The 14,724-nt window shown below is 36.0% G+C and overlaps 1 protein-coding gene across 2 annotated transcripts in view; it reads right to left on the bottom strand.

The window, feature by feature from the left end:
- Window positions 1-14,724, bottom strand: part of LOC109697725 (alpha-2-macroglobulin-like) — a 66,471-nt gene that overhangs the window by 37,763 nt on the left and 13,984 nt on the right. For both annotated transcript variants that reach the window (XM_074076104.1, XM_074076105.1), the window contains exons 5-11: window positions 13,910-13,930; window positions 13,460-13,628; window positions 13,018-13,102; window positions 11,481-11,601; window positions 10,502-10,622; window positions 10,245-10,354; window positions 7,181-7,342 (exon numbers count right to left, since the gene is read on the bottom strand). In XM_074076104.1, coding sequence (XP_073932205.1) covers window positions 7,181-7,342; window positions 10,245-10,354; window positions 10,502-10,622; window positions 11,481-11,601; window positions 13,018-13,102; window positions 13,460-13,628; window positions 13,910-13,930 — 789 coding nt within the window. The remainder of the gene's footprint in view (window positions 1-7,180; window positions 7,343-10,244; window positions 10,355-10,501; window positions 10,623-11,480; window positions 11,602-13,017; window positions 13,103-13,459; window positions 13,629-13,909; window positions 13,931-14,724) is intronic.

Raw genomic sequence — 14,724 nt, 5'->3', positions numbered from 1 at the left:
CTCCTTCCTCTTCCCTCATAATTCCCCTTCTACTTTCATGTCTTTTTTGCTAGATTCCATATAGAGAAAACACACAATACTTGTCTTTGAGTCTGACTCATTCTGCTTAAGAGAATGATCTCCATTTCCATTCATTTTCCTGCAAACAACATGATTTTGTTCTTCTTTATGGATGGATAACATTTCATTGTGGATATACCATACTTTCTTTATCCATCCTTCTGATGTTGACTTTGATCCCTTTGGGTATATACTTAGTAGTGATATACCTGGATCATATGGTAGTTCTACTTTTGACTTTTGAGGATGTTCCAAAATCCATAGTGGCCTGCTCTAATTTACATTCATACCAGCAGTGCATAAGTGTTCCTTCCTTACCTCCTCCTCATCCTCAGTAGCATTTGTTGTTTTTTGTGTCCTTAATGATAGCCATTCTGACTAAGGTAAGTTGGAATCTCAATGTAGTTTTGATTTGTGTTTCATTGTTGACTGGGGATATTGAACATTTTTTCTTGTGTTTATTGGTTGCTTATACTTCCTCTTCTGAAAAGTGTCTATTGAATTCAATTGCCCATTATAAATTGGATTATTTGTACTTTTGGTATTTAATTTTTTGAGGTCTTTATAAATTTCGGATATTAATTCCCTATGAGATGAAGAGCCCATTTTGTGGGCTGTCTGTTCACACTGGTCATTATTTTCCTTGCTGTGCAGCTTTTTAATTTGATGCAATCCCATTTGTTAACTATTGCTGAGTACTACTCAGAAAGCTATTACCTTGTTCCTATACATGACTTTCCCTAAATTTTTCTCTAGCAGTTTTAAAATTTCAGGTCTTACATTGAGGCTTTAGCATAATTTTTTCTTTCTGAAAAATATGTCATTGAGATTTTGGTGGGTATTACATTAAACCTGTAGATTGCTTTTGGTAGTATAGTCCTTTAAAAAGTATTGATTCTGCCAAACCATGAACATCAGAGGTCTTTCTATCTTCTACTAGTTTTCTTTTTTTTTCCAATTTCTTTCTTTGTGGTTTTATAATTTTTATTTCAGAAATTTTCCATTTCCTTGGTTAAGTTTATTCTCAAAAGTTTTTTTTTTGAGGCTATCATGAATGGATTGCTTTCTGATTTCTTTCTCAGAGTGTTTGTGGTTAGTTTATAGAAAAGGTAACTGCTTTTTGTATACTGAGTCTGTATCCTGTTACTTTTGTGAAATTGTAGAATCTAAGTCTTCTCGCAAAGTCATTAGGGTCTTCTAGGTATAGGATCAAATTATCTGTAAATGAAGATAATTTAACTCATTTTCCTATTGGTATACCCTTTATTTCTTTTTTCCTGCCTCATTTCTCCAGTTAACATTCAATGCACTGTATTGAACCAGTGTAGAGAGAGTGGACACCCTGTCACATTCCAGATGTTACAGGAAATCCTTTCAGTTTTTCTTCACTCAGTATAATATTGAGGATAGGTTTGTCAATTATAGTCTTTATTATTCTGAGGTATGATCTTTTTATTTCTGGTTTCTCCAAGAATTTTATCATGATGGCATGTTGCATTTTGTCAAAGAGTTTTTCTACATCCATTGAGATGAACATGCCATTTCTGGTTTTTGACTGTATTTATATGCTGTATTATATTTATCAATTTTTGTATTTGGAACCATCATTTCAGTCTTGGTATGAAACCAACTTGGTGTTGGTATATAATTGTGTATCATCTTTTTAATGTGTCATTGAATTTGGTCTGCAACTATTTTATTGGGGATTTTTTGCAGGTATGCTTACCAAAGAAATTAGTCCATAGCTTTCTTTTTGTTGTTTTTTTGTTGTGTCCTTACCAGGTTTTGGTATCACAATAATTCTGAATTTACAAAATGAGTGTGAAAACACCTATTCCTTTAATACTTCATGGAATAGTTTGAGCAACATTGGTGTTTTTTCTTCCTTAGAGTTCTGATAGAACTCACCAATGAATCTGTCCAGTCCTAGACTTTCTTTTTGTAGGAAGAAAGTTCTAATTACTTCTTCGATCTCATTCCCATAGTTGATCTATTTAAGTTTTACATATCCTCTCAATTCATTTTTATTAGGTCATCTGTGTGGAAATTTATCCATTTATTCTAGATTTTTTTAACTCATTGGAATATAGGTTTTTCAAAATATTCCCCAATCATCTGGATTTTAGTAGTATCTGTTTTAATATTCCCATTTTCATCTCCCACATTCATTTGAGGGTCTGGAATCCTGGAAGGACTTAGCAGTGCAGTTCTAGTGCTGGGTCTCATGGAGATGGCATCAAGATGTTAGTCAAGCACAGGTTACTCCAGAGGCACCTGCACACCCATGTTTATTGCGGCACTATTCACAATAGCCAGGTTATGGAAACAGCCAAGATGCCCCACCACTGACGAGTGGATTAAGAAAATGTGGTATCTATACACAATGGAATTTTATGCAGCCATGAGGAAGAACGAAATGTTATCATTTGCTGGTAAATGGATGGAATTGGAGAACATCATTCTGAGTGAGGTTAGCTTGGCCCAAAAGACCAAAAATCATATGTTCTCCCTCATATGTGGACATTAGATCAAGGGCAAACACAACAATGGGATTGGACTTAAAATCATATGTTCTCCCTCATATGTGGACATTAGATCAAGGGCAAACACAACAATGGGATTGGACTTTGAGCACATGATGAAAGCAAGAGCAGACAAGGGAGGGGTGAGGATAAGTAAGACACCTAAAAAACTAGCTAGCATTTGTTGCCCTTAACGCAGAGAAACTAAAGCAGATACCTTAAAAGCAACTGAGGCCAATAGGAAAAGGGGACCAGGAACTAGAGAAAAGGTTAGATCAAAAAGAATTAACCTAGAAGGTAACACCCACACACAGGAAGTCAATGTGAGTCAATGCCCTGTATAGCTATCCTTATCTCAACCAGCAAAAACCCTTGTTCCTTCCTATTATTGCTTATACTCTCTCTACAACAAAATTAGAAATAAGGGCAAAATAGTTTCTGCTGGGTATTGAGGAGGTGGGGGGGAGAGGGAGGGGGCGGAGTGGGTGGTAAGGGAGGGGGTGGGGGCAGGGGGGAGAAATGACCCAAGCCTTGTATGCACATATGAATAATAAAAGAAAAAAAAAAGATGTTAGTCAAGGCTGTGGTCTCTGAAGGCTTGACAGGGGGTAGAGGATCCAGTTCCAAGATGGTGGACACATATGGATCTTGGCAGATCCTTGCCTTATGAGCTTCTCCACAGAGCTCAGTGGAGTGGGTGGCCTCAGTACTCTCATTAAGAGATAGATCATTCAGGCAAAAAGGAAGAAAAGAAACTTCAGAGTTAAACTGCACCATAGACCAAATTACTTAAAAAACATCTACAAGATATTCCATCCAAGAGCTATGGAGTTCACATGCTTCTCAATAGCCCATAGAACTTTTTCCAAAATAGATCACATTTTAGTCCACAAGACAATTCTCAGCTAATGCAAAAAAATTGAAAAAATTTCTTGTATCTTATCAGATTATAATAGAATAAAATTAGAAATTAAAAGTGAGAGCAATTACAGAAAGTATACAAATAATGGAGATTGAATAATACACTTTTGAATGATCAGTGGCTCAATAAAAAATCAGGGAGTAAATTAAGATATTTCTACAATAAAATGAAGATGGAAAAAGTTACTAGAATGTTTGATATATACCAGAGGCAGTTTTAATAGAGAAGTTTATAGCTATAAGTCCCTAATAAAAAAATCAGAGATTTCAAATAAATAACCTAATGATGCCCCTCAAACACTTGGAAAATAAGAACAAGCTGACAAAATTAGTAGATGGAAAAAATAATAAATATAAGTTCCAAAATTAATGAAACAGAGACTAAAGGAAGAAACAAAGGGTCAGTGAAATAAAGAATTGGCTTTGAAAAGACAAACAAGACTGACAAACCTTTAGACAAAATAACTAAAAGAAAGAGAGAAAAGACCCTAATTAATAATTAGAGATGAAAAGGGGAATAGTAGAACAGATGTCACTGAAATCAAGATGAGCATTAGGGAATATATTGAAAAACTGCATTCCTATAAATGCAGTTTATAAGAAAATCTACAGGAAATGGATGAATTTGTAGACACCATGACCTACCAAAATTTAACCAAGAGGATGCAAACAAACTAAGCAAATCTATAACAAGCAGTGGGATAGAAACAGTAATAAAGATTCTTCCAATAAAGGAATTTCCAAGTCTGGGTAGATTCATCGTTGAATTCAATCAGGTGTTTTAAGAACTAATACCAATGTGCCTCATTTCATAAAATAGAAAGTGACAGAATACTTCTAAATTAATTTTGTGAAACCAATATTACCCTCATGCCAAAACTGGATAAGGACACAAAGAAAAAGAAAAGTATAGATGAATGTAGGCACAAAACTTCTCAATAAAAGACTTGCAAACAGAATTCTACAACACATTTAAAAGATCATACACCATGATTCAACATACACAAACCAATGAGCATAATGTAGCCTACAAATAGAGTCAAGGATCAAAGTCACAAGATCAACTAAATAGACGCAGAAATATCTTTTGACAAAATCCAACATCCCTTCATGGTAAGAGCCCTGAAGAAATTAGGAATAGAATGGTCATACATTAACATTAAAACAGCTGTATATGACAAGCCTAGAGCTAGCATTATCCTGAATAGGAAAAACTGAAAGTATTTCCTCTATAATCAGGAATGAGGCTAAGATGACATGTAGTACTTAATTCTTACTGCAATAAGTCAAGAGAGAGAAATAAAAGGGATAAAAGTAAGAAAGAGAAAAGTCAAGTTATCCAAATTTGCAGATGGTATGACCCTAAACTTAAAAAATCCTAAACACTCCACCAGAAAACACTTATATCTGTTAAGCACTCAACAAAGCAGCAGAACACAGAATCAATCTATGACCATCGGTAGCTATACATTGACAATGAGCATGTTGAAAAATAAGTCAGAAAACCAACCTATTCACAATGGTAACCCTCTATTGTATCCCTTCCCCCAATCAGGAATCAATCTAACTAAGCAGGTAAAAGATGAGAACTATAAAATACTGAAGAAAGAAACTGAAGAAGATAGTAAAAGATGGAAAGACTGCCCATGTTCATGGATTATCACAATTAATAGTGTGAAAATGGCAATACTATTTAGAGTGACCTACAGATTCAATGATTCAATGTAATCTTTGTTAAAATTCCAATGACATTCTTCACAGAAATAGAAATAATTATCCTAAATACGTAAGGAAGCACAAATAGCCAAAGCAATTCTGAGCAAAGAGAACAATAATCTGGGTAGCAGTATACCTGATTTCAAAACAGACTACAGAGCCATAGGAATAAACACAGCACCCACCATACCAGCACAAAACAGACACATAGACCAATAGAATGGAATGGAACAAAATAGAGTAGAAGTACCCAGAAATAAGCTCATAATTCTATGGCCATCTGATTCTCAAGAAAAGCATTAAATACTTATGTTGGAAAAAAGCAGCTCTTTAACAAATGGTGCTGGGAAAGCTAGACATCCACAAGTAGAAGATTGAGTCTGAATCTCCGTTGCTCACCCTGTACCAATTTCAGTTCAAAACACATCAAAGACTGTAGTGTAAAACCTGAAGATTTGAAACTGCTAAAGGAACACAGGAAAAACAATACTTCAAGATATTGGCAGAAGAAGTGACTTTCTGAATAGGACTCCAATCACTCAGGAAATAATAGCAAGAATTAATAAATGGGATTGCATCAAGGTGAAAAGCTTTTGGCCAGGAAAGGGAACTTACAGAGAAAATATTTCCCAGTGTCCATCAGACAAAGGATTAATATTCAGAATGTAATGAGTTATAAAACCAATGGGATTACGTCAATTTAAAAACCTTCTGCACATCTAAGGAAACAATTATCAGAGTAAAGATACAGCATATACAGAGTGAGGGAATCTTTGCCAGCTATTCATCTGAGAAGGGATTATGATGCCAAATACATAAGGAACTAAAAAAATGAAGCAACAAAAGAATAAATAACCCAATTAATAAATGTGCAAATGAACAGTTTCCCAAAGAAGTACAAATTGCTAATAAATACATGAAGAAATGTCCAACATTCTTAGCCAAAAAGGGAAATGAAGATCAAGACAACATTGAGATTCCATCTCACCATAATCAGAATGGCCATCATCAAGGAAGCAAAAAATAAAAAATGCTGGCTAGGATGTGTGGGAAAAACAAACTTTTACACTACTGGTGTAATTGTAAATTAGTGGAGTCACTATGTAAATAAGTATGGAGGTTTCTCAAAAAGCTAAAAATAGAACTGCCACATGATCTTGCTATATCACTCCTGTGCATACACACAAAGGAATGCAACTCAGCATACCACAAGAATACCTGCATACCCATGTTTATGTGGCACAATTCACCATGGCTAAATAATGGAATCAGCCTAGGTTCCCATCAACAGATAAAGAAAAACGTTTTATGTAGACACACCCTGAAGTATTACTCAGCTACAAAGGAGAATAAAATTAGGAATTAAAATTATGCATCATGTTAGTGAAATAAGCAAGACTCAGAAAGACTAGTATCACATGTGTTCCCTCATATGCAGAATCTAGATCCATAAATACACACACACAAACAAAAACCTACGAATCTATACTAGAAGAGGACAGTGGGATGGGAAGCTGACAGGGAAAGGTCATGAGGAGGGAGTGAATATGATCAAAGTAGGTTGTGTGCTATGTGTGAAAATGACATGATGAAGCCAGTGTGCTGTGCAGTAACAAAACAGAAGTGAGACTATTTAGGAAGAAATTAGGCACCAGTGGGAGAAGGAACAAGAGAGAGTAATGGAATATGAATATGACCCAACTACATTATATATGTATATGAAAATGTCATGAAGCCTATTATTTTGTATAATAAAAACTTGCCAAAGAAGCATATTTAAAGTTATCTTTATGGTGTGGCAGTTTTTTTCTGGCCTTTCTCCTAGTAATTTTAATATTTATCAAGAAATTTTCTTATTTTACTTTAATATAAGCTAATTCTTTTTCTTAAGCTAAATACTATTGATTTACAACTCTGTTATCAAGGCTTCTTATGTCTAAGACTCTTATTTTCAAACTTACTTTGATAGTGAGGAGAGAATCCATAGTGTTAGTGGTGTTGATGGAGAATTCTGCCAGGCCATGCTGATCTGTGGTAGCATTGGAGAAATACCTAATTTCAGGTACACTGATCAAGACCTCTTTATGTGGGATAGGAACTTCTTTTGCATCTGTGAGGCGTACCTATAATAGAACAAGAAAGAAGACTATGGATCAGACTTGATAATGCCACCCAGAAGAATATAAGTGCAAAACTTTTTTAAAATTGTTGTGCTGGGTGGGGGTATATTGTAGCATCTTAAAAGGTTCTTCCAATGTATCAAGTATAAGACTTACCTGTTTTTGTATAAAACAAAACATCCCCCCACATTACCCTAATTCTGCTTTATTTTTTATCATTTTGCACTATTTATCACTTCCAAGTGTACATCTTTGAAATTCTACATTTTTTGAGTAAGAATAGAATGGGACAAGCTAACTATAGTAGAGGCAATTATGCACGTAGAATAAAAATTGTGGATTCTAGGACCAGCAAGTGACTGTGACAATCTCTGTTTTTAACAATAACCTATAACAAAATCTCACCAGAAAAGGTTTCTGTTGGACTCTGGCAAATTCATTAATCACCAATTGCCAGGAACCTCAAGTAGTCAAGTTTTTAAAAATATTTGTATTTCTTAAATTTATTCATATCTATTTATTACATTGAATGTATTCTTTTTATATTTTACAGTTTAAATCTTTACTAGTCCACAGTCTGCTAAATAAAGGCAGTGTCAAGGTATTACAGAAATTCTGGTTCAAATTAAGTCTTATAAATTTAATTTTATAAATTTTAGGTACACAGTTATACTGGCTTGCCTAAAAATGCTGTATTTCATCTATGGTCTAAAATACACAGTTCCAGCACCCACAATAATTCCATTTTTAAAACATATTTTACAACAAAAAGTATGTAAATTTGCAAAAATTCCAAGATACCACTTCAATATCCGCTTTTTGTTTCTCCTTTTTGGGGGGTGGGGTGAGACTGGGGTTTGAACTCAGGGCTTTGCACTCACAAAGCAAGAGCTCTACCATTTGAGTCACACGTCTAGTCCATTTTGCTCTGGTTATTTTGGAGATAGGGTTTCACAAACTATTTGCCTATGTTGTCTTCAAACCGTGATCCTCCTGATCTCAGCCTCCCAAGTAGCTAGGATTATAGATGTGAGCCCCAGGCATCTGGCTTCTTTTCTCCTTACTTACAGAATTTCATACTCACACACTTCTCAGAGCTATAAAGTTACTCAATGTTGGCTAGGTACCATTTTATTCTTAAAACTTTGTTGATATCACAATATGACAGTTAACACCAGTGTGAAATCCATGAAGCAATGTCACAGCACAGCACATTAATAGTTAGACACTTGGCAAATTAAACCACATAAAAGAGAAGAAAATCTTCATTCTTTATGTTCAGAATCAGTGTTCATGAGTCCTCATATGGTGATGGTACCCTGGTTCAAATGGTAGCAGAGGCAACAGTAGTTACTTGTGAGGGCACTGAGCATAATGACACGGAAACATGTCATTGAGGTTGTTATGCCAGTGTCACCTACCACACTACCTTTCTCCAAGATGTTTTCACAGTTCTGGAATTGTAGTTTCAGTTTAAGGTGATACAAAATGAAGATAGACAACTCAGCTTTTACTCTGTAGATATCCTATGCATACTATCCTTGTGCTATAGTTTTGAACACAATTCATCCTTCAAAATTTTCATGCTCATTCTGATTTTTGCTATCCAACCATTTTGCATTCTGCCGCTCCTTTTTTGGTACTGTTATATCCAAAGGTAACCTGGAAAGCTCATGGTTGTTGAATCCCTGTATGCAGTTTTTTTTATTTTCCACAACATGGGAAATACTGTAAGTCTTTAACTCCATTATTAGAATTAGTTGAAAAATTTGCTATGTTTTCATCCTTTGAAATGCATTCTTTGCTTAGTTTTCAGGCATTAATGTGATTCTGTTCACTTTCACAAGAATACAAGATTTCTGTGAAAAGCCCAAGTCAGGATCACTCATATCAATGCATGTTTATAGTAAGGAAATAGGAAGATGATATGCACAATAACTGGAAGTTTTTGTTCAAAAACTCCTCCATCAGGACATCCTGTGAAATTATTTTTGCTCAAAAGAAATTTATCAAGGTCTCTAAAGTGAGATCCAAGTCCCTGTGAATATACACTACATGTATATTTCATTGTAGTCAATGGTTTTGGGAAAACCCCAAATTCTTTGAGGAGGAAACATCACAATATTTTGTAACCTTGTCTTCAGAGTCCGAATCACAGCCCACGTGATGAAAGAGAAGAATGCAGCCAAGAACCTGTAGGAGGTTTGGTAGAAGACCAAGATGAAACCCCAGCTCTTGGCAGGGCACCCAGGAGTCCTTGGTGGTCAGGTTGTAGGTGAAGCGTTTCCACTTGGTCAGGCCGTGTTTGAAGGACTTCGCGTTTCCCAGGAGGTGGCGTGGACCAGAGATGGTGAGGAATACCATATGCAGCCTAGTAAGTACACACAGGAGGAGCAGACTTTCCTGTGCTTTAAGAGAAATCACTCAGCCACCAAGGCATTCATTGTGGAACTAAGAGTGGCAGATGTGCTGACATGGTCACAAGAAAAACTTGTAAAAGAAATGATATTTATGTCAGTGAGTAGGAATAAAATACACCAAACAATGAGAGTTTGAGACAGTGTGGAGTTATATGAACACGTAGAGCTTGTTAGTTCACAAAGGAAGCTTAGTAAAGCTTCAGGGTTCAGAGATTTCCCAAACATTTTTTATGAAGGTCTAGTACATATGGTTTTGAGATTTGGGGTTTTAGCCTTATGAAGAAATGGACAATCTTTTTTCCCCCTTTTAAGTGCTGGATATGGAACCCAGCCCTGGAACATACTAAGCACACACTCTATCACTGAACTATACTCCCAGCTCTGCAACCAAAGATCTTAAGCAGGTCTAATCTTGACCAGAACGGTCTGTGTTGCTTGCATGTCACAATACAATTTAACCATCTATGGTTCATAAAGTACTTCACCTTTGCAAAGATTGGAATCCCTCTTCTAAAGTGTGAGTCCACTTTCACAAATTCAAGTTTGGTTAAGATCCTTGTGATTTCAATTTTCCCATTTCCAGTGAATTCCAAGCCTGAGAAAGAATTTAACAAGAAAAAAAAAATACCAGCTGGAAAGGCAATTTCAAATTATTTTTCTATTCCTGCTCCCTATCTTCTTGATGAGAAAAGATATCAATATTCACACCTTCAGCTCCCATATTTTTATGGTATCCACGTACCTGTTCCCTCCTCAGTAATCTTGGCATTCACTTGAAGAGTTGTTATAGTTTGTTGATGGATTTGCATTAGTTGGAACACACTGGTGTTTTGTCTATGTGTGATGCAGCCTTTACTGTCTAGCTGATAAGTGAGGAAAATAAAGACAAAAGAACATGACAAAAGAACATGGTCTGTGGTCAATCCAAACCAATATGTGAGGGCTTCTTTTTCTTCTTCTTCTTCTTTTTTTTTTTTTTGGGTAGGACTGTCATGTGAACTCAGGGACTCACACTTGCTAGGCAGGTGCTGTACCACTTGAGTCACACCTCCAGCTTGTGAAAGCCTCTGGAGAGAACCACAATTCTGGCTGTAAGAAAGGGTTTCACTCTAATATGCAACTACTATGTGACATGGTCTTCAGCAAATTATGTAGCATCTTCGTGCATCTGCTTTATCATCTATAAAAATGATGATTATAATACCTATTTCATAGGCATGCTAATACATAAATTAATATATGTAATATACTAGAACATTGACTAGTGTGTCATAAGAATTTAATAACTGTGTGCTATCATTTAAAAGAGCCACCTTGGCCTGGGGTATAAGGTCAGTGGCAGAATACTTACCTAGATCTGTGAAGCCCTGCGTTTGATCCCTATCACTAATAAATAAATGAAATGAAATACAATGGCTGCCCTTATTTCTCAGTTGTGACTAATATTTGGTTGACAAGTTTAGCTATATATTTCTGGAAATTTTCCTTTAACAATAGTGTTTCAAGGGACTGTCATTTTTTGGGGACAGAGAATTCTGAGGATTGAGCCAAGAGCTTTGCACACCCTAAGCAAGTGCTCTATCAACAAACTATACCCCAAGTTCCTGGACTATCAATGTTTAATGTTTTGATATGCTTTTCCTTTCAGATTTTCTTTCTGTATTTCTATTTCTCAGTTATTCTTGGATGTTAAAATGCCTACTTGAAAAGTTTTCACTCACCTGGTAGTTGACTTCCTTACAGTTGGTCTCAAAGTATTTGCCAAAACCATAATAAAAATACATATATCTTTGGCATATATGTATATTTACACGTCCTGGGACAGGCTTCCCATAGGTGTATCTGTCATAAGAGAAATTCACAGAGACCAAAGATTTTCCAAAAGGCAGAGACCTACTTTCTTCTCACTCATATCCCACACTATCAATCAGTCATGGAAGGCTGACTTGGTGTAGTTTCATGATAATTACAGCCAATATGATACACTTGGAAGAGCCAAGTTATGTTCATGAGGGATATAACATTACTTTGTTCATTTTGTTTTTCTGCAAAGTGAGGCATATAAGGTTAAATAACTCAAGCAGGCTATTCTGCTGGTAAGTGGTGGAGCTGAGATTTCAACTCAGGAAGACCTGAGCTTTTGAGCATTATATTCTGCTGCCTCCCATGACTTTATGATGTATGGCTCATGTTAGTTGGAAGCACGACTCAATAGATGGAGACATGTTCCCTAAGAAACTCTCTAATATTTCTCCTTTATCCTATCATTTATCTTTTCTATCTTTTCTCTCTCTGTCTCTCTCCCTCTCTCTCCTTCCTTCCTTTCCTCCCTCCTTCCTTCTTTCCTCCCTTCTTCCTTCCTTCCTTCCTTCCTTCCTTTCTTTCATCCTGGGGCTTGAACTCAGGGTCTTCACCTTGAGCCACTCCACCAACCCTATTTTTTTTGTGTGTGTGTGTGAAGGGTTTTTCGAGATAGGATCTCAAGAACTACTTGCCCCGGCTAGCTTTGAAGCATGATCCTCCTGATCTCTGCCTCCCAAGTAGCTAGAATTACAGGCGTGGGCCACTGGCACCCAGCCCACTTCTCTTTTCAAGTTTTTCTATCTTCTCAGAATGCTTATGGTAATACTTTACAACAAAATTGTGAACTGAAGCAGTGTCTTCTCTACTTGATCCTTAGACAGAACTGCAGGTGACTATTGTTGGTATTATTTTGGCTTACTGTGATTATAAACTTGCATCACAATTTCAAATGATTTAGTCCAATATCCTTATTTTTCTGATACAGATATGCATGATCACAACAAAAAAAGTAATATATTTAAAACAAAAGAGTTAGTGACAGGTGCTGGAGTTGGAGCAAGAACTGTGAGCTCTTATTCCGGTGCTCTTCCTACTAGATCGTGGTGTCATAATACCACATTTGGTTCATGAATCTCTTTACATGTTAGGCCAAGTGGATCTTGTCATGTACTTTTTTATGTCGCCAAAGGTGGAGAACTCATTGCTGCCAAGACAATTAATTCCATCATTCGTGTTCTTATCAGAATTAACTCAGGTTGTTTCTTCATACTATAACTTAAGCAGTGGGTATAGAGTAGTAATTGTAATGGGGGAGGAGAAATGCATGTTATGAAGAGAAAGTTCTAAAGGAAGAGAGATGCCTTAGGTATTTGTGTATTTTTATGGTGCTACAATTAGACATAATCCCCAATACTTTTTAATTTTTTTAGATAGAAGAAAGAAAAATCAGCTCACATTCCACATACTGTCACATTGACTTCTTCATCCAGTAGATTAACAACCTTTGGGACCTTTACTTGCACTTCAAATTTGGGAAGCACTATTGAGACAGATAAGAGAAATGTTGCAGGTTGGCAAGTTATTTCTCTAGTTGCCTAAATGATAAACCAGTGAAATGGTGATTTTATAATCTTGAGCTAACATCCCATAAAGGTAAAAGGTGGAGTAGTCTTAGCAAGTCATAGAAACCTCCTTTTAAATAGTAAAACATCCAAATTGGGGAAATCTTTTGCTTCTGAAAATGCTAGAAGTTTTATGAAGTTCTGTGTTTGTAGACAGATGGTCCTGGTTCTAGTCAGACGAAGCCAAGCCTACTCATGGAAACCTGATATAGCAAGTGGATTCATACCAAGGAAGTCAGAACCCATATTCCCTTTTCAATCTACCCAAAACATACCAAATTCTTCCACGATGAAGGAGTGTTCTGTCCTTTTTCCTGATTGTTTTAGTGTCACTATCTTGTAGGAGCCCTGAATGGGCTCTGATGATAGGCTGAAGGACAGCTGCTTGAGACCGTTCTCTAACTCAATATTCTGCCATTGCATAATTCGATTCATTTTTGGGTCCTAAATATGTGAAAAAGGTTTTAACTTATCCAAGTAGGTAAAGACATATGGGCAGGGATATATTTAGGAAGACTGCTGTGTTGGTGATAGGATCCTCAGGGAAATCTCTATTGTTTTTCCCTGGGAAGAGAGAAATAGAGGCAAATGGGATTTAAGAAAGCAATTGTGTGGAATGAGGGAAGGTTCCTGAGAAGACAGTCTTTAAATATATAGTCAGAATATTACAATTTATTTTCATTGTACCAATTTATTTCTGAAGGTGAAAGTTTTACATTTCTTACCTCAATGTAAACAGAAGTAAACTGAAACAAAAAGAAAAGAAAAAGAATATGTTAGCTCAGAAGTCTTAGTTATAGTAAAGTCAGTAAATTTAAAGAATGTATATTACAATGTGAGTTTCAGCCACGATTTGATAAATGTAATATCAGATAAAAAAGTCAATTGCAAAGCAGATCATAAAAGAAAAGTTTTAGATAGATGTTCCAGAACTGGCTAGAGAACTCAAACCACATTGATGATAAAAAGGAGCAGGAGAACAGAAATTCATGAATGCTTTGTGAATAAGATTTCTCTTATGTGTTGAGAGACAAATGACAGCTCTAAGAGTAGAGTGATTATATAATTAATTGTCCAAATTAGGAAATTTCTGACAATGAAAGGAGGTACTAATTGTAACTATTTTTAGATAACATTTAAAACTTGGGGCTACCCTGGGCAAATCAGAATTATGCTTACTTTACATGAGGCATTGCTTCTCATTGTAGTTCCAATCAGTGTGGTTGCAAAGGGATTAGATACATAATATGTATTATATATAGCATTTGCTATATATCTCCTGTACTAATTGAATACACTGAACCAGTGCCTAACTCTTACCCTACGAATACATGGACAAGAAATAACTGAATAATTGCTGTGGCTACAGAGCAAAGGAGAATTTCTGCTGCCTAGGATTGGGATGCACTTCCAGAGACTTATAGACAAAGAAGTCTTGAGTATTTCCTATTGGCCAGGTGAGGCCTATGTAGGAAAGAGAGTGTCAGCCAATAAAGGGGTCATTTTAGATTCTATTGTAATTGTACTGCGAAAAGAGGCA

This window comes from Castor canadensis, chromosome 6, assembly GCF_047511655.1.
Source record: "Castor canadensis chromosome 6, mCasCan1.hap1v2, whole genome shotgun sequence".
NCBI lineage: Eukaryota > Metazoa > Chordata > Mammalia > Rodentia > Castoridae > Castor > Castor canadensis.
Note: the sequence above shows the minus strand (reverse complement) of the source record. Positions and strands in the feature narration are given on the sequence as shown.